This window comes from Sarcophilus harrisii, chromosome 4 (genome assembly GCF_902635505.1).
Source record: "Sarcophilus harrisii chromosome 4, mSarHar1.11, whole genome shotgun sequence".
NCBI classification, from domain to species: domain Eukaryota; kingdom Metazoa; phylum Chordata; class Mammalia; order Dasyuromorphia; family Dasyuridae; genus Sarcophilus; species Sarcophilus harrisii.
Window position 1 is genome coordinate 72,187,653 of NC_045429.1, and position 21,172 is coordinate 72,208,824.

General features: G+C 40.3%; 1 protein-coding gene across 2 annotated transcripts in view; it reads right to left on the reverse strand.

The window, feature by feature from the left end:
* The window catches only part of NMNAT2 (nicotinamide nucleotide adenylyltransferase 2), a 234,327-nt gene that overhangs the window by 30,110 nt on the left and 183,045 nt on the right, over window positions 1-21,172 (reverse strand). Inside the window, exons 3-7 of one of the 2 annotated variants that reach the window (XM_003767494.4) lie at window positions 15,481-15,569; window positions 14,124-14,191; window positions 10,776-10,854; window positions 2,563-2,689; window positions 566-646 (exon numbers count right to left, since the gene is read on the reverse strand). In XM_003767494.4, coding sequence (XP_003767542.1) covers window positions 566-646; window positions 2,563-2,689; window positions 10,776-10,854; window positions 14,124-14,191; window positions 15,481-15,569 — 444 coding nt within the window. Of the gene's footprint in view, window positions 1-565; window positions 647-2,562; window positions 2,690-10,775; window positions 10,855-14,123; window positions 14,192-14,379; window positions 14,703-15,480; window positions 15,570-21,172 lie in introns of those variants that run through there. The other variant, XM_031937020.1, reaches the window with a different exon arrangement.

Genomic DNA, 21,172 nt, shown 5'->3' on the forward strand with positions numbered 1-21,172 from the left:
ACACACACACCTGTCTTGGTCACCTGCCATCCTCCTCAATTATCAAATTCTATTTAATCCCAGTCCTAGAGGTTTGAGGTTAGAAATCTGAGAAAGAACAGAAACACTGCCAAAGGGCCAAGAGAGAAAATTCGACTTCCTCGGTCCGCCTGAGTTAATTGTTGGATTTCCAGAACACAAGACTGAGCTGTCTCAGCATCTACCCCTGCTCTCAGTCCTGGAGTAAACAAGGTTTTCCCAGGGAGCCGACAGTCTGCTTCTGTCAGTTCTGTGAGGGGAATCTAGCCCCTTTTCTTTGCGTCCACCAGTGGCCACACCTGATCTTAGATCATCAAAAGCTGTGATACTGGCTCGGTATCAAGAGTTCTGAGAGGCAGAACTCGTGTGTCTCCCGGAGAGGCCTTCAGTTGTATGGGGGATCTATGGAGATAGAGTCTCCTCTCTCAGTGATGGGGACTGAAAGCAGAGAAAAGGAACGGCAGAGAGAAGAAAGGAAAGGAGCATCGAGGAAAAGGGAGGGAAGCCCAGAACAGGAGGTGGGGAGAGCAGGCTCTTTGCCACTTACCAACAAAAGTGAAACGTTCCACCGGCGGACGGACACAACAAATTCGGCTCAGGCTTTCTCCCACCTTCCCCAGGATCTTTGCTGTGGAAGAAAGAAGGATGGTGACGGACTCCAAGGAAACATCTAACAGAATAACATACCAAGATTGGCTTGTGGGAGAAAGAAAGAAGAGGGAAAAGAGAATGTGATGAAAAAGTTCCCTTCCCTCCCCTCCATTGGTGGGAAAATATATACATATATATATCTATATATACATACATGTCTGTTTGTCTGTCTATCTATCTAAAGTATAAAGCACTAGGCAGAGAGACTGGATGATCTGAATTCAAATCAGGTCTCAGGCACTTACTTGTTGTGTGTGACTCTATTTGTTACTCTCTTTGTCTGTCTCCTCATCTCTAAAATGGAATAATTATAGCAAGTCTATCTCATAGACTTGCTGTCAGGATCAAATGAAGGAATATTTGTCAGCAGCTTAGCACAGTGTCTGGTACATAGTAGGTGCAACATAAATGCTTATTCCCTTCTCAGATACAAGACTCTTGGACTCTGAAGCACAGTTTATGCATTATTTCTCAAGTATTGCATATCATCTAAAAATCTACCTTATAGCTAAAGACATGTTCATCTCATCTTTTGCAAAGTCCTAAAAACTCCTTTTACACAAGCTTTATAGCTTGAGGTGATCAGATATCCTGGTTTGACTGAAACATTTCAATATAAATCCAATATAAATCTTGGCAATTTGTATTGAGTTTAAAAGTATATTTTAAAAATATTCCTGACCCCAGGTAAGGGTAAACTGAATGGACTAGCAGACAAAACTGTGGCTTAAAAGTCAGGAAAATTGGTTTCATTCCTAGTTTTCCCACAAAATAATTAGTAGAGTGACCTTGATCAATTTCTTGAGAAAGAAGATTGAGAAGAGATTGGACAAGATACATTCTTCATGTCTATGGAGGTTGTAGGATTCTCTAATGAAGGACAAACTGAATCACAGTTATACTTATAAATGACCATATCTAAACTAAGGTACTTATAATATATTTCATAAGGCAATTTGTTGGGGGTTTTTGGCTTGATATTCAGAAACCATATCAGGGAGCTATCCTGGAAAAGGTACCCTCCAAACCCTGAGGATTCCATGTTCTAGAGACAATGACAGATGCGACCAATTCTCCTCAATCAGGACTGAGATTTCCTGGAGCCTTTTCCTCAATAGTACAGTTTTGGGATTCAGATGCATAAGGGAGAGGGATCTTAGTCTTCCCATCTCCTACTTTATCACCCTAGTATTTATTTAATATTAGTTGGCTGAAAATACAGTTGCCATATCCTGGAGACATTAGAGATAGTCCAGGGGACAAATGCTATCTTTCACTGTGAATCAGTAAACTCTAAACAAGACTTGAAAACCCCTACCAAAACCCACAAAATCCCAAATAAATGTTCATGTACCCACCCCTGCCACTTCTTGACTATGACACACTGTTAAACACAGACACATGAATGAGACTTCCCTTCATAGGAGGTCTTTAAGTGGAGGTGTCACAAATCAAGAATGTGGGAGCAGGACTCATGTTTTAGATGAGGATTTAATTACATGGCCTTCCAAATCTTTATTCTAGTCTCCAATTCTGTGACTTATCAGTACAGAAATTACTGACAACAGTGTGAAGCAAAGGGAACATGGATGGGGAGATCTAGAGAAACCTTTTAAAGGTTTTCTTTTAGAGTTATCTAAGTTCATGGTATCTACCAGAAGAGAATCAACACTAATATATTTAACTTACAGAAATACTTGCAAATAATGATTTAAATGGTACAGCACCAATAGTGTTGGCGCTCTAAAAATATTCCCTTTCCTGTTCCAGATGCAGATAAGTTTTCTTGCTTTCCCTCCACCCTCTGTAAGATCCAATTCTGGAATCATTTTCTTGGTATACTTTTAAATTTCAAAAATCTTTCAAGGTTTCCCCCTCTGGGTCAGGACCTACCTGCAGTGGGCTTAGTAGGGACATTGTTGTTCTGATAAATGGGCTGGGGTGTCTCGTGTTGTGGCTGTCCAATCACCGGGGTCATGGAAGGTGTGTTGACATTGGAAAGGATGCAGCCAGTCACTCTCTAGAGAACAGGAAAAAATTCAAGAGTCAATAAGATCACTAAAGAATTTTTAGGTAGTAGATGGATTATTTTGTGTTATAGATGTGGTAGCGCTTCAAAGAGTTTGTGAAAGGATTTGCCCAAGATTGTCTGGACTTGAACCGAGGACCACTGATTAAAAGTCTAAAGTAGCACTTCTGTCCCTCAAACCAGAAGTTAGAAGCTGGTACGGAGGTGAGCACACTCATGTATGTATGTGAGGATACAATCCAAAATCAACTGCAAAGAATTTTTGATTTATTGATTATTTAATATTATGGCAGCTAAGTGGCATTATGGATAGAATGCTACGCTAGAAGTCAGGAAATCCTGAATTCAAACCCAACCTCAAAGACTTACTAGCCATGAAACTTGGGAAAAGTAACCAATTTCTATTTGCCTCAGTTTCCTAATCTGTAAAAATGGAAATAATACTAGCGCCTATCTCCCAGGGTTCTTGTGAGGGTCAAATGAGATAATAATTATAAAGTGTTAGCACAGTATTCAGCTCACAGCAGGCTCTATAGAAAAGCCAGCTATGATAATAATTTTTTACTTTAAAGTTCATATATATTATAATTTTATTATAATGCATTTATTATATTTATACTTATATATGAATTATATAATAACAATTATTATTATTGGTGCTACTTCTCAATTTATTTCAGTAAATATTTATTAAACACCAGCTAAGCTCAAGGCACCATGGATATAAAAACAAAACAAAAAAAAGCAGAGTTTCTGTTGTCAAAGAGCATACATTTAATTGAGGGGATACAACATGTACACAAATAAATAAAATAGAAGGTAATTTGAATGGGGGAGAAAGTACTAGCATGAAGGCTTCATGAGTTGGTGATACATGAGCTGAGCTTGAAAAAACTCTGACAGAATTGGAGAGGAAGCAGTATGGAAGATGGATTGGGGTAAAGAGGTAGAAGCCAGAATGTCAAGTTCAAGGACTGGCTAGTGATTCCATTTGACTGAAACTTGTTGTTGTTGTTTGTCCTTCTTGAAGAGGACCAATGACTTCAGGAAGACAATGTCTTCATTTCTAAGTCAGTTGGATTTAAGTGAGGGAGGACTGCAAAGTCACCTGCCTCACTCTTTCCTCCAGAACCATCTGGGTCCAGTGGCAAGATATAGATCAGGGTGACTGGAGATGGCCTTGGATACAGTGAGAGATTGACCTTTTGGAGCTAAGGTCTTTCCCGGGTCTCAATTTATCTGAGGCAATGTCATTCAGTGATTAAGACTAGGTAAGAAATGAAGCAAAAAATGGCCTCTTTTACCTAGTTAAAAAAAATTAATATAGGAGGGGAAGACCCTCAAGGTTTCTGGTCAAGACAGAAATAATTGCTATTGACATTCTGAGCCCAAAAAACCCTCAAAAATGACCAAGTAAGCCTTAGGCTGGGACTTATTGTTGGACAGTCAATGAAAACCAGAATGATTTGGATTTAAGGCATTGTCAAGTAGCTCATTTGATTCCTGATAGCTTTAACAAAATGTGGGACTCTAAAACTGTATTTCAAGAGAATAATAAAATAACACTACACAGGATAAAAGAAAATAATTGTTTCATTTTTTAAAAATAGAATAATAAGGAGGAAAGAGAGAAAAAGAAATCCCCCCTGTGAACCCCAAGATATTTTGTGAAGGGTTCAAACTTAGTGCATGTGACAAAGAGTAATATGAAATAAGACTAAAAAGATAAGCTGGACTGACATTGTGGAAGGTTGAGAAGCTTGCTTCTTGTTTTGGATCTATCCTAAAGGCATTTGGAAGTCACTGGAGCAAGGGAATGACATGATGAGATGTATCTTAGGAAGATTATTTTGGCTGTGGTATGATGCAGGGACAGGAGAGAGGAGAAATTGGAGGTGGGTTTATTCACTGAAATGTTATTTCAACATCTTACAACTTCTGGCATAGTGGTTGGAGAACTGTTCTCAAAACCATGAGGACCTTCCTTCAAATTCTGTCTCTAACAATTGGGCTAGGCAAAGAAGCTTTTGGTGTTCTAGGAAACTCTAAACCTATACATTGCAGAGGAGGTATGGTACTATATTAGTAGAGGGAGCTTCATTATCTATTAAGCCCCAGTACCCAAGAAACCATCCATGTGGTCCTTCCCTGTCTTATAAACCAACCAGGTGAGAGATTATTGTTTTTATGAAGATGTGAACTATGGTGGTGACTCCATGAGTGGAGAGAAGGGGCTGGATGGCAGAGATGTTGTGAAGAACAGGGAATGTGGAACTGTTAAAGATGGTAGTACCCCAACACAAGGAAATGTGAACATTTCAGAAAGATGCCATATTTAAATTGCTTTTGTAATGGAAATCAGTGTAGAGAGGATAAGAAGAGAAATTACCATTTGGGGGGAAAATCTTTGCATCAACTATTTTTGATAAAGGACTAACATGCAAGTTATATAAAAAGCTAACATAAATTAGCTCTTCCTTCAATGGATAAGAGAGGATTGGATATGAGCAAACAAATCTCAAAAGAACTACAAACTATTAACAACACACACACACATACATATATACAAACAAGAATATTTCCAAGTCATCAAAAAAAGAAATGCAAATCAAAACAAATCGCAGAGTGGCAGTAAATTGACAAAAGTGACAAAAGGTGGGGGTAGAGATGTCATTGGGAGAGAAGTAGAGATTTCTAACAGGAAATAAAATGTAGGACTGGAATTCAGGGGAGAGATTAATGCTGAGTAGATTTGGGTGCCATCTCCATATGGGAAATTTCACTTCAAAAGTGAGCTAATTTAAGACCCATAGGAACAGACGAGATCACCAGTGAATAGAGTGTAAGAAAGGAGAGAAGAAAAAGCAAGACAGATTCTGGGGGACTACCCACAATTTGGGGCGTAAGATGAGAACTGGATGATGACCTAATAAAGGAGACATAAGAAAAAGTAGTAAGACAGGTAGAGACTTGCCTTTCTTGAAATACAACAAGTATTTTCCTTTTTGGTGAGCCAGAATAAATTATTATTAGAGTAACTATTAATAAGATGGAAACTGTGGGGCAACTTTATTCTTTTTATTCTCCTTCCTTGGAAGCCTTGACCATGAGGCTACTGACTTGGTACAGTATAATTTTTCTATCGGGGAAGATCAGATCTTTTTGGCCAGATGTCCAGTCTAACACAAGAAGATTCTAAGTAGCCCAGGGACCGGGAGTGACCTTCAGGGAGTATATCCTCTACACGCATCCCTGAAAGCAGCCTAGCTATTGAATCTTCCCAGACAGATGGAAAAGTAAGCATTTATTCAGTGACTTCTGGGTGTTAGCTACCATGGGTCCCTTTTGGGCCAGAGATATGATTCAACTCCAAACAGATCATGGAAGCAGAGATTTACAATTAGAAGGGACTTCAAGGGCCTACATTTTACAGAAAGTGAGGAAACTGAAGTTCAGAAAAGCAAAAACCCAATATCACAAAGAATGTACTTGAGAACTTGAAAGAGACTTTTTTCTGGCTCCAGATTTCCTTCAGGAAAAGGTCTCTGAAAGGAGAAAAGACTGGGAACAAGGCAATATAGAGGAACCATGGTCCAAACATGTCTCCATCCCCAGTTTCCTGCCCTGATATTTTTTGAATATTTTCCCTTGTAATGAGACTTGGGACTCTCTCACTGAAGTGGAAATTTCTCATTCTCAGTGAGAGGGAGCTCATTTATTCAGTGTATTGTCTGGTATATTTTCATCTGTATATTTTCTCTGATTTCTATGTACTATCAACTAGGATAAGTGGGTTCATTTACTTCACTGCAGGCAGTCTTTGTGAGGTGAGACAAGCCTCGGATATGTAACCTGGACCGTGCCTTCCCTGCTAAGGGATAGCAATCAAGGGCACAGCTTGAACCTAAAAATTATTTTCCTTAGACTAACAATATTTGGGGGGGTGGCAGATAGATATAATTTTAGTCTGATACTTTGACGAGAGTAGAGGATCTGCTTGTGACATAAATCAAAGCCTCCCTTGGAGAACGGTGGTGGAGGAGACCCTAGTGAATTATTATATATTTATGTCTCTGTGAACAATATCACAACATACATAACCTACCTACATAGGCAAAATACACACATATGTCCCCACAGGGCAGTGATTTTCCAGGTGAGAGGAAGGAGTAGCAGCGTTTTACCATCCCTGATATTCACCCTTAATTATGGGAATTTATTTGCTGAGATCACCTGATCCTGGAAATAGGTGTTTGGGTTTTTTTTTTTTTTTTTTTAATAATCAGTCTAATATTTAGGTAAGTTTAACTTTTTCTCTAGCTCACTCCTTATGAAAAATAAGATCCTTTTGGCTTGTTCTTCCCAGAGAAGATCAATCCAGATGCTGGAGGGGAAAAAGAAATGGTTCCCAGCTCTCTGTTCCCAGCACCCAGTTCCACCCCCATTCTCGCTTAAGATCTCGACACATATTCAATTTCTCACCAGTCCTGCTGTTGTGAAGCGCGTGAGCGCAGCTGTCCCGGGCTCCTCTCCAAATGCAGGTGTGAACCACTAACATCGGCACTCTGTTTCTCAGGTGGGCCTCTATGGCCCAGCCAAGAGCTCTGGCTGGTGGCTGTTACTGCAGAGGGCCGGGAGCTCCGAGGAGAGGCCCCAGACTCTCCTCCCTGGGCAGGGGTGACTTACATTTTCCTGCCTGTCTGTCACTGCTGCAGCTGAGGCTTTTGGACATTTCCTCAAGGCTCCAGCAGGAATTGATTCAGTCTGGATTGAGGCACCTGAAATGGGGATGGGGTGGGGGGAAGAAATGATATCGAGGAACCTGGAAGCAGCTGGGATTTCGGCAGAATTGCCCCGGAAGGAAGACCATTGACTTTATGTTCCAAATGGGGCTTCGAATAGCTTTGTGGTTTTGTCATTTTGGTCACGTCTGACTTTTTGTGAGCCCATTGGGGATTTTCTTGGTAGAGATACTGGATGGGAATAATAATAGGACTTACCTTCCAGCATTATGGTGAGGATCAAATGAGATAATGTGTGTAAAATACTTTAGCAGAGTGCCTTGCTCACAGTAGGTACTATATAAATGCTTATTCCCTCCTCCCTGATGTGACCTTTAATGTAGAATTTGGTACCAAAAGTTGGGGTTCAGTCATGTGGAGAATTCACAATGGCAATATTCTCTTTGGCAAAACAGATTTATTTAGAGTAATGGGTTACAGACAAAATGAAGGGATGCAATAAATACTGGGAATGGTAAATATGAGAAACAGAGTGGGAGAGCATATGAAAGACAAGTTCTTCAATAGAACTCACAGTTAGCTATGAGTTAACTCATAGCTTGCCCTTGGTTGGGCAAGCTTGGGTTGGGGCTTGCCCTTAGCTGGCAGGATAAATCCTGAAAGGGACGTAGCATCCCCAAAGAGCTAGTCAGCCGTAAGGAGGAGAAGTGGGGTTGGGAAGCATAGTGGAGATAAGGGAGATTCCATATGGCATGGAGGAAGAGAAAAAAGGCAGAGTGCTGTGGTGGGCTGATCTATAGAGAGGCAGCAGCCATGGGATGGTTTTATAGGGAAAATGGGACCTCAGGGACATGACTGGGATTTCTACAGAGGGTGGGTCTCAGGAGCTTGACATAACTTGGATTTCTGACTGGACCACCTCCCCAAAGGGTGGGACTGTGGAGCCAAACTAATCTCTACCGGAGCCTTCCACTGCTTGCCTCAGGGATCAATTCTTTCATTTCTCTTGGTCCAAAACACCATTCAGGACTTCATCATCCCTATGTCAACCATTGCAGAGCCCAGTGGTGTCTCCCAGCTTTCTGCCATGTAGTTCTAGCTCCCACTGCTGTCGTGGCTCCTTGCCTCCTCCCTTCCTTCCTGATCAATCCACATCCTTCCCTTTGATCTAGTTGAACCAGAATGACTATTTAAGGTCTGCCATATGTATGTATGATCTATAGTAAGTGTTCTTAACTTGGGGATCCATGAACTTGTGTGGGGGAGGGGGCAATTGGGGTTAAGTGACTTGCCTACACAGCTAGTTGTCATTAAGTGTCTGAAGCTGGATTTGGACTCAGGACCTTCTAATTCCAAGGCTGGTGGTCTATGCACTGGGCCTTCTAACCTCTCCTGGTTTCGTGAACTATTTTTTTTTTAAAAAAGTCTAAAAGTTTTATTTCAAAATAATTTTTTGTGCCTCAGTTTACTCTTATAAAAAGAGAGAGTCAGACTAACTGACCTGGCAATAGTCTTTCAGGTCTAAATCCATGTTCCCATGATCTATTTGGAATGGAGACATACCAGGATTTCACAGAATTATAGAATTTGAGAATTGGAAGAGATCATAGATTTAAGAAAAAGAAAGGACGTTAAAGGACACCTTTTCCTAGCCCCTCATTTTATAGATGAGCAATGCTAGGCAACTTACCTGAGGTCATATAGATAATCATAAGTGACAGGGACAGGATTTACTCAAGAGACTGTGTTTTTTCTATCATAACACACTGCCTTTCAGAAGTTTTTCTAGTCTAACTAAGGAGATCAGGGAAGACTTCACAAGGAAATGAGCCTTGAAGACTTCTGACTAGAAAGTTTCCCAGAAAATATTCCTGGAAATAACCTCCATGGATAGAGGCATCTTATAGATAAACCCAAAGGGAAGATCATAGAATTTTAAGTTCAAAGAATAATTGGATAATCTATTTTGGCCAAGATGTATAGGGTGTGACTGGAAGGAAGGTGAAAGAAGTCTAGAAAGGTAGTCAGGCTGAGGTATTTTTATTTTACCATAATAGCAATAGGGAGCCACAGAAGGCTCCATGGAGAGGCTCTCCCCACAGTTCCTTCTAGGTTGTCTTTTCCTCCTGTTCCTCAAACACCATAAGTGGCAACAAGTCAGAAAGTTGAGGGAAGCGTCTGATTAAAGGTATATAGTCACATCTCTATGGGCATGAGGTCTAGGACAGAAACATTATCTGAGCTTACCTCAGCCAATTCCTTTCAAAAGAGAAAGAAGGTACTTGGGGAATATGTAATGGGGTCAGGTACAGGAAGGGAAACATGTTCTCTGTTTACATTAAAAAAAATTACTGTTGAATCATCCAACATTCTCCAGCTTTCTGTAATCTATGAACTATGTCTCTTATTGTAGGAAATATAACTCCCATTACAAGGACAGATAATGTTGAGGGTAAAGAGACTGATTTCCTGTATAGGCAACACAGTTCTGGATTTTGATTGCCTGCGACCCCTGGCAAGTCATATTCCCCAAAATATCCTGTTTTGTCACCATTTGTGCTCACTGGACTCTTCCCTTCTGACTTTCCCTAATCTTCTTTTCCTTTTTCTCCCTCCCATCCTCCATAGGGTCCTATAAGTATGGTACCTTAACTGATCCCAGCCCAGAGCTGCATTGTAGCCAGAAAAGAAGGGTTTGACTCAAAGTCTCCACAGAAACCAGGGCCCAGAAGGTGGTCTACCTTCAGCCCCCAGTCCCAGCCTCCTTTCTTCTCCTGCTCCTTAGCTTTCTCCAGATCCCAATCCATAGGATTTATGTTTTCATGCTCTGTGCTAAAATTAAATCACTTCTTGCCAGTGATATCCTTCAGCCCATTCCCTGGATCCATCCAAAAGAATTCTTAGCCACAGTAGGGCTCAAGCAATGAGTTCAGCACTAATATGGTGAGTATTTCCACCTCTACCCAAGGAGGGCTGCCTCTGTGCCTGTGGAAGGGCCAATCCTTCCAGGTTGGACAAATGGAGCAGTATTGGGAATGTACTGTACTTCCAGCCATGGTAAGATGGGGAGATACAATCTCAAAAAAATGGGAAAAAAAAAAGATGCTTACTAGCCCTTTCACTTTAGGCAGGTCATTTAAAGTCCCTGGGTCTTGATTTCCTCAGAAGAAAAGTAAGGATAAGAATAAATGGCCTCCGAGGACTCTTTTTGCTCCAGATTGTGGGTTCTTTCAGCCTGTAGTCTCATCTTACCTGCTGAAACTGTATGTTATTTATTAGCCCCTGCTGCGGGCCACAGTGAGCCTGGGAGCCTGACTGCTGCCGTAGCTGCTCACCTTCATGAGGTCCCGATGGTGTTCTAGCACGCTGCAGGTTGTCTGCCACGTGTCCTGATAACACTCCCAGGGGTCCACCCTGCAAGGAACCAGAAGGAAACTTCCTTTCATTTCTACCCCAAAACATCCCTACCTTTTTCCTGTGGCCTATTCCTGGACCTTAAAACCAGGATTTTCATAATGATTTCTATATTAGCAACTGACTTAGAACCTAGGGGAGGGGAAGGGAGGAAGGATGAGATGACAACTAGATAGACAGCAGATAGAGAGGGGAGGGAAATAGGGAGAGAGAGACAGAGACAGAGAAAAAGATAAAGAGACAGAGAGAAACAGACAATGAAAGAGAGACAGAGGCAGACAGAAACAAAGGGACAGAGACAGAAAGAAACAGACAATGAGAGAGAGAGGCAGACAGAAACAGAGAGAGATAGAGACAGAGAGAGACAAAGACAGAGACAGAGAAAGAGAGAGAAATAGACAGTGAGAGAGAATCAGAGACAGAGAGGAAGAAGAGGAGGAGGAGGAGGAAGAAGAAAAGGAAGTTGGAGGAGAGAGGACAGAGAGAAATTATACAACTAAACAAGAAAATTTATAAGAAAGAAAAAATATACTAGGATGAAATTCCTGGGAATTTCATCATTCATATAAAACCAAGAGATTAGCTAGGATGGATTTGTTTCATTTCACTTAATTTTTTCGGTAAATTAAAAAAAATAATTTTTGTTTTCTTGCTCTTGTTTTGGAATTTATCTGTTTTTTCTTTTCGTGGGCTGGCTCATTGAATTTCTTACCAAAAGATGTTGTCCCCCAAGAAAAGCACCTGCCATTTGTCTTTCTGTGCCTTTCTAAGGACTCCGATTTCTTTCTCTAGGTGGGAGCCTTTAGCATTCAGCTCCTGGGCCCCCTCCCCACTAACCCTGGTGAGTCTGGGGGCCCAGAGCTGTCTCCTCCCAGCTGAGACTTCAGGAGTTCTGCAGGGCTTCCAAGCATTTCCCCTCGCCTCACTTACCAGGTTGTGAAGTGAGCAGGGATCATCTGGGTGCTCTGGCCTGACACAGCACTCTGACTTAATTGCAAACCTAATGAGCTGCTAAATTGGGATGTTTCTCAAACGTTTTCTTAGTGGCTGAGGATTTTACCCTCCCCACCTGAGGTTTCCAGAGATGTGATCTTGCTAATTAAAAACGCTTAGAGAGGATGCACGTACCACAGGCCCCACTTCACACGTACCCAAGGGGGCACACACACACACACACACACACACACACACACACAGATGTACATCCCTGCCTGTCCGAACCGTATGCAGAGACGTGCACATGTGCAGACACCAGAACCACAGCAGAGCAGACTCCCCCACTGAGCCATCTCCAGACAGCCTCCCTGCTGGAGCCGGAGCCTGGATCTCATTTCCTTGGCATCTGAGCGCTGGACATCTGTCTCTATGGCTCTGCCCAGCCCTATTGATCTCAGTGCATTCAGATCTATCAGGATCAGACAACTATTTCATAAGCCTGAGCCTAGTTTTGTTTTGTTATTTCTCCCCCAAACTACAAACCATCACCTCCCCTTTCCCGCCCCCACCCACCTTGGCTGGGGCTCCTAGGCAGAGAGCTAGGGGTTGGGATGGCTTGATTTCTCTCCGTGGCTCCCTCATGGCTGTTTTATATGACAGACATCTAAGACTGCATCCTATCTGTCTTATCTGGATCTTAGGAGGATAAACAAAAAGTCTAAAGCTTTTTAGCTGAAAAAGATAAAGGTTCTTATGGAAGTTCAGCACAGGAAAGAAAAGTCAGGGGGTAATTTCTTTTTTTTTACTCTAGAAATTTTTTTTTTTAACTCTAGAATTTTTTTTTTTTTACTCTAGAAATTTTACTCTAGAAAAAGAATAGCTGTGTGACTCCAGGAAGATCAGTTAACCTCTCTATGATCCCAGGTAATACTGAAGACTCTAAGTTATGGGAATTACCAGTCTGTTTCAGTGGAAGCCATTCCCCATCCAGGGTTCGGATTCTCTACACTGATGAAATCATACATCTAAGCCCCAAGAAATACAATAAAAAAGACAAGCTCCCACAGAGAATTGATGAAATATCAATTTAGATTCAGAGATAGGAAAGACAGAAAGAGAGTAAATAAAGAGAGAGACTGAGAGAGACAAAGACAGAGACAGAGACAGAGTCAGAAAGAGGCAGAGAGAGGAAGAGAAAAAGAATGAGCAATACATACATACATGTATGTGTCTAAGCATGCATGTATTGATATATACACACACAAATATAGGTACACACACATATATGATCACTATTTTTTAATCTTTCCTCTTCCCCAGTATAAATCTCAATGGACTCACTCTTCTTCCTATTTTCTTCCCACTGAGTTTAATTTCCTATCACCTTTCCTTTCCCAGAAACTTATAGGTACAACTTATTTTTGCTTTCATTGGGAGAGGAACTGCAAAATAATTAGTATACCATTATAAGAAGGCTCTCTTCTCATACAAATTATAACTCTGGAAACTTTTTTGTGTACAATTAGTATAATTAGTGGAAATTTTCTGTAATTATATACTGTGAGCTTAATAGATAATAGTGTCTCTCCTCTTAACCAGAGGTATATGCGTTTTGATTGTCTAATGAAGGAGAAGGTGGGGAGGTTAATGGCTATCCTCTTCAAACCTTGTACCTTCAGACCAGAAAAGCCAGGTCTGAATCCTTGTGGTCCATAACCGATTCTTCAGAAAAATACTACCACTGTGACCCCCAACCCTGAATGGGAGTCAACCTTGGCCCAGAAAAGCCTCACTGAAAATCACCTGATAGCTTTGATTGAAACCTATGGTGATCTTGATTCTTCTACAGAGAAGTTAGCTTAGGATCTTGGGGTCACAATTTGCAATCTTAAATATTTTTCATGGATCTAGACTATGGGAAAATGGCAGGCTATATGGGTAGCGAGGAGATATCCAATGGATGGAATGAATGGATTTGATTCTTCTTCTTTGAAGTTCCTGAATAGCCTAGATGGAAGAATTCAGGGTCTCTTTCCCTCTCCCTTTCCCTTTCCCTCTCTCTTCTTCTCCTTCTTCCTCTTCCTCTCCCTTTCCCCCTCTCTCTTCTTCTCTGTCTCTCTCTCTCTTTTTCTCTCTCTCTTTCTTTCTCTCCCTCTTTCTTTCCTTCCTTCCTTCCTTCCTTCCTTCCTTCCTTCCTTCCTTCCTTCCTTCCTTCCTTCCTTCCTTTCTTTCTCTGTGTCTCTCTGTCTATCTCTCTCTCACTCTCATTCCCATTCCCTTTGCTACCTGCCACATTCATCTCTATTGAAGGACAGCAATCAGGTCCATCCTACCTGATCCAATCAGAAGACTGGACAGCCAGTTGGCACATGATCAGACGATGTCGGCTAGACACCAGGCCCTGGGAAAGGAACAAAATAATCATTAGAAAATTGCCTGTTAATAAATCAACCAAATGTTTCATATGGGCCGGATCTGAGTACTAGGATACTAAGGAAAAGTTAAAAAAAAAAAGTCCGTCCTCTCAAGGGGCTTACATTCTAATCGAGAAGAAACATGTACTTAAATTGGTACCAACAAGATACTCACAGTGGACAGTATCTGAGAGGGGAAGGCATTAGCATTTAAGAGAGACTTGGAAAGAGCATCCTGCAGAGATGCAGAGGCATCTGGGCTGAGTCCTGAAGAAAGCCATGTATTCAGGATGAAGAAGGAGAGCATCCTGGGGATGGGGGACATGCCCTACCCTTGGGACTATTCCTCCAGAGCTCTCCTACTCTCCCTTCTCTCAAACTCATGGATTATTACATTTGATTCCAAATCATATAAACCAAGAGGACATTCTTCCTGGACTAAGGATTTTGTTGAACTTCTATCATCAGCAAAATCTATTCATTTGTATACCCTCATTGGGGCTAGAATAGGAGTGGAATAAGAAAAAAGAAAAAGAAATCCAGAAGATTACCTATTCCCTGGACAAAATCCCACCCATTAGTCAATATTTATTCAGCAAATGTACTCTATATCCAACACATGGATGATGTCCGACCAACAAACAAACACCTCTTTGTCTCCCAGTTCAATCTGGGCCATTGTCTGGCTCTGCATCAGGCAAATCAGATGGTGACAATGGAATTGGAAGGGAGAAGGGACCCAGGGAGGAGGAGCACCATGAAAGCTCAAAGGAATCTCAGTTTTACTCCTTAAAAAAACAAACCAAAAAAACCAAACAAACTGTGGAGTATTTCTGGGACACACAGCGGGGAGAAACAGAGATATGTCTCCTAAACTGGGTTTCAGAAAAGCATGGGTCCAAATCCCAGAGCTTTTTTGTCTGCAGAAAGGAAGCTAACTCTTGTATTGCTGGCTCTCCCCCAAAATTGTTGCATTTGCCTCAGGTTTGGAAGCCACCCCAACTTCTGCTCACCATGTGCACTGGGTCCTCTCCTAATTAGGATTGACTCAGCTTGGCACTCTGAAGCTGATGTCTCATCCCTAAAAGGGGCTGGCATCTGCTTTCTCCCAGCTGCTGGCCCCATTACCCTTTCAATCAGGTTCTACTGCAGCTCAGAGATGAGGACTGGGATGGGAGTTCCCATGTTTTTACTCTTCACAAAACCTTAATTATTGTGCCAGCTTTTTCTGTCAGAGGCAGAGCAAGAAAAACAGGTCAAAGGAGATAGAACCTACCTGTTTTCCATAGGAGTCGTGGACAGGAGAAACAATTCCACCAATCACAATAAACCTTCCAGTCTTGTGCAAATAATCCCTGGCTCTTTCTAAAGAAAAGAAAAGGTGATTGCAATGGAAATAAATACTTTGGGTTCTTAGAGTTCAAGAATCGTTCATTTTCCTTTTTTTGAAATGTACTATTCTAACCTTTTCAATACAACTTTTATGATTCGAATATTTAGCACAATGCCTGACATATAGTAGGTGTTTAATAAATGTTTATTGATTATTAATGATTCAAAAAGTTTAGGGATCAGAGCTCCTAGTCTCCCAAGCAAAAGGATTTGGACCCAAGAGTGAATAAAGGCATATTTAAGGGAATGGACAATTAAGAAGACCTGAATTCAAATCTACCTCAACCATTTACTAGCTGTCTCCAGGCAAATCACTTAACCTTATTTGCCTCAGTTTCTTCATCTATAAAATAAGCTGGAGAAGGAAATGGCAAACCACTGCTGTATCTTTGCCAGGAAAATCCCAAATGTGGAAATGAAGAGTCATATATGACTGAAAAACAACAAAAGTAGAGCAACATGTTGCAGCTCAGAGGAAACTTAATACAAGAAATCTATTTTAAAACTGTAAGTCTGTATTATTGGAAGTTTTCTTAAATTCCTATAGAACTGAGTAAAAAAACCCACCATTCTTAAGCATGAAAGAGATGTTGATTGCTCACCATAATTATTCAGATGAGAAAACTCATCAAAAACAAATTTCAAAGGTTTTTTATATAACTGAAATGAGTTAATCAAAAAAGAAAACTACTATTTTCAGTTTGCTAAAGAAAATTAAAAAGAATTTTGTAATTTCCTAAAGAAAATCTAGCTTCCACTTCACTTTCTCTTCAATTCCAGATTAATTCATTGTCAATCTGCAATGTCCATCCAAATACTGGGAGATGGAGTCTATTGTTATCCAAGATCTGACACTCTGTTCATGGACGACTCTACCTAGTTTAATTGCTAAATTCAGAATAAAAAAATTAAACTAAAAAAGAAGAAAATAAAGGACACTTCTCAGGTTCATTTTGGGCTCCAAAATGGTAAAAGCTGAAGTAGTTCTTGGAGCTCTGACAAATTTAGATGAAATATTTTGTCCTAGAGCTCTGACATCCAATGAAGGCATATTTCCTCCGTGGGCAATATGCTTCCCATATGGCAACCATCTTTGCCTCCAAAGGCATGAGACACATCCCCAAAGCCATAAGCCTCCTTTTCCCACAATTTGAGGGATTGGGATGTCTAGAGGGTGGGCTCTTTGGAAGGGAGAAGGGACCCAGGGAGGAGGAGCACCATGAGAGCTCAGTTTTACTCCTTAAAAACTCTAGTCCTTCCCAAGACATTTTTGACAAGTATTCTTTGTGATACGACGAAATTTCACAGTCCTCAAAGAGTAACAGAAATTGAGAGTTGGAACACATCTCATGGTTTATCAAATCTACCTTGCACCTGAACAGAAATCTCTTCCACAATCTCCTCAAAAAGTGGCTCTCAATCACCTTTAGTGATGGGGAACTCACTCCCTCTAGAGGGCTATGCATACTTCTGAATTGGAACAAAACATACCCCTTTTCCTGCAAAAGTTAAACCTCTATTTCCTCCTCCAAAGAAAGATGGTAAATTTTCAACTTCCTAAAAGAAGTTGCAGATTCTGTTCCTTCACATCTCTAAACAAAACATGGTTTTGTAAGGACAAGATCCAATATGTTGGTATCACAGAATACATGGAAAGGAATAAGATAGGAATTGGCTGGAAAATTAGGGACTCTAAAATATATAGAGAGAAATAAGAATAACATAAGTATTATTATAAAATAGAGGTCTTCACATGGATTTGGTCTTTAAGGACATAGTGAGGCAGAGAAAAAGATAACACAGAGAAGTAGAAAAAAATTAGAAAAAATGCAAAAAGAAGTATAACAAACACAAAAAGAGATCTCCACAGTGTAGAAAATTTAATTGAATTACATAATGTGAAATATTGTTCTGTCATGTCCAACTCCTCATGATCCTGTGAACTATGGGGTTTTCTTGGCAAAGATACTGAAATGATTTGCTATTTTCTTCTCCAGCAAATAGGGTTAGATAATTTGACCAATGATACCAGCTAGTAAATGTTTAAAATTGGATTTGAACTCAAGCTTAGTTCTCTCTCTACTGAGCCACCTAGCTGCCTCAAACATGGGGACAAACACACAAATGAAAGAAGGTTGAGAAATAGCTAGATAGCAGTTGATATGAAAAAAAAAAGAGAAAGAGAGATAAAGGCTTCACTGGACTGTAAGCTTAAGGAATCAATAGTGTGACAGAGCAGTGGGAAAAGCTGATTCAATCTTGGGATGCACCAAAAGGTCAAGCATGTCTGGAATACTGTGTTCAAGTCTTAGTACCATATTTTCCAAAGGGCATTAAGAGACTGGAAGCATACAGAACTGAGAAATCAGGATGGCAAAAGACTTGGGATTGATACCACATGAGAATTGATTGAAGGAAGTAGTTACAACTAGACTTAAGAAGAGAAGATGTAGGTAAGGCATCAAAGTTATCTGGAAGTATTTGAAGGCATATCACATGACATAAATTCTATTTGGCCCCAGAAAGCAAAAGTAAAAACAGTGGATAAAAGATATAAAGAAGCAAACTTAAGCTTTTTTTTTTTTTTTCAGGAGTTTATCCCCAAGTGGATAGGCTGCCTTGGGAGTCAGGGTGCCGTCCCTCACTGGGGATTTTTAAGCAATGGATGAACTTGTGATCTATGATGTAGGACAGATTTTTTACAGCATGAATTAAACCAGAAGGCCACTGAAGTCTTTTCTGATTCTGAAATTCTAATTCTGGGTATCCATCATTTGGAGCCTGGCTGAACAAATTGTGGCATGTCAATGAAATAGAATGTTTTTGCTCTGGAAGAAAAGATGGATAGCAGGAATTTAGAGGAACAGAAGAGCAAAATGATCAGAATTACATATCCATTAACAATAATAATCTAAGTGAAAACAGCATTCAACTGCAGCCAACTCAGATTAAATGGAATGACCTTTCTTGTTCTAGAAGAACAGATGATGAAATATATTTTCCCCTGTTCTTCCTAGAGAGGTGTGGGATTGCAACTATGGAATGTTGCGTATGATGTTAGATAATTGTCTTGTTGCTTAGCTTAATTTAATTATTTTTCTTTGCTGCCAGGGAAGGTTCAGTGGTGACAAGAGAAGTGTATGGGATGCGGGGAAGGTAAAACAGGGAAAAGACTAGAATCAAAAGCATAAAGCATGAATAACTTTTAAAATAGCACAGAGCTGAACCAAAGGAGAAAAGACCGGGTTATTTATAATTTAATTGCTTCACTTCCTCTAAAAAGAAATTGTGATTGCATGAAGCCTAAAGATAAGGGGGAAATTACTTTTTTCTGTATGTTATATAAAGTGGGGTTAATAGTTTGTCAACTACCAAGAATCCTGGAATTATTTCTAAGTATTCCTCCCTACTGCCACAAGTAACTGAGCTAGTGGTTGTGTGTGTGTGTGTGTGTGTGTGTGTGTGTGTGTGTGTGAGAGAGAGAGAGAGAGAAAGAGAGAGAGAGAGAGAGAGAGAGAGAGAGAGAGAGAGAGAGAAAGAGAGAGAGAGAGAGAGAGAGAGAGAGAGAGAGAGAAAAAGAGAGAGAGAGACAGAGAAGGACAAAAAGAGAGAGAGACAGAGAAGGACAAAAAGAGAGAGAGAGACAGAGACAGAGAAGGACAAAAAGAGAGAGAGAGACAGAGAAGGACAAAAAGAGAGAGAGACAGAGACAGAGAAAGAGATCATTGTTTGGAAGTAGCTTCTGTAGAGTTTGGGGTATCCTGAAATTAGCAGCATTTCCAGAAGTCTTTTTGAAAGCCTGGCAGAATGACAAGAGTCATCTCTGTGGTTCTGCTTGGGGGTGGTAAGTGGGGCTGATTAAAATTAAAAAGGATGCCAGGGCTTCCAAATCTGTGTTTTCTTCATACTTGTCAATTCTAGAGTGGAGAAAGGGCCAAATTCATCTTTTTTTAATATTCAATTCGGAATCACTTTCTGGGTGGTCTAACTGATTTATTTCTCTCCCCTCGCCTTGAGAGCCTCAACTGAGCTGCACTGATTTGCCCAATCCATTCCTCAGGCTTTAGGCAGAAATTCAAGATCAAAGCTCAGGAAGAAAGGAGTGTGGATCCAAGGAAATGTAGCTTCCCTATTAATCTGTGCTATGATAGGGCCACTACAGCCTGCCTGGGGATGAGAGAAAACACTGAATGGCTGTCCATTAATAAAAATGCATAGGACAGACATGCCCTGTCTACCTCCTGGCAACACAGCGAGTTTGGCTGACATGTGTAATCAACTCTCTCCTTCTGGGGAGTTATTGGAGACAACCCTGTGATTGACACATCATGCTAAGTCAATTTTTTCTTTTCAATGGGAATTAAGAATGACCCCTTCCAAATCCATTCACAGCTAGAGTTCCATTCTCTCCTTGATTTTCATTATTTGTGGGAAATGGTCAGGTTTAGATTTGCAGACATTATAAGTTATAGGGAAATTAAGCCCTAGAAAATTAAAGGAAGTAGCACAGCAGCCAAAGAGATTAAATGAGTCTGGGATAAACTAAATGAATTAGAATGGAGAACTCCCCTTGGTTTTTCTTGCCAGGCTGAGCATTTATTCATTCATTCATTTTGCAATAAATTTTATTGTAGCTATTTTGTTCAAAGTTCTCTGCTAGGTACCATAAAGGATAATGATAAAAGGAAAGGAATGAAGTCTGATTTCTATTGTTCAGGGAATTCTGGGATGAGGAAACTCTCTCTAGTTGGTACCTTCTTCAGGACTCAGATGCATTAAGAGCTACTTATGGCAGTAAGAAGTGACCTACCCAAGGTTACTAAGCCAAGATGTGTCAGAGACAGGATTTGAACCCATGGCTTCCTGACTCTGAGACCAGCTCAAGATCCATTGTACCACACTGACACTCCTATGATGTCAATCATAATTTCCACTTCTAAAGTACCTCAAGGTCTACAAAGTGCTTTGCATCCAACACTTACCACTAAACCTGGCCTGTCATCTTAGTAGAATATATTATTGACTCCTGATCTGTTCTATGGTGCCTCACAATTACCAACACTAAACCATCATCAAGCATACCTTGGAGTCCATGAGCACACTTTGTTTTCCTAAATTATTCAAACAAGAAATAGTAGGCAAAGAAAGTGAGAGATCATTGAACAAGAAATAACTACAATAACTCTAAAACTATAATTCTCTTTATAGAAATAAATATAAAAGCAAAAGGAATTTTTAAAACTTAAGAGAATAAAAGAAAAGATAGGGAAAAGGGAAAATGCTTCAATACTTGCAACATTTCTCCTCCAGATAAAAAAAATTCACAGCCTTTGTATATCACACATGCCATATATGTTTTTATAAATACATTCATACATGATACATAATATAACATGTACAATATTTATGCAAAGTAAATTCATATACCCTTCACTGCTTGATGCTGATCATCCCCAAGCTGCTATATCCTACCTTGTCCCAGAAGTTTCCTACATTCCACATAAGCAACATCCTTACCCATTATCAAAGGTGCCTCATATGTTATTTTATTCATTGATCAAATAGCCCAGACACTT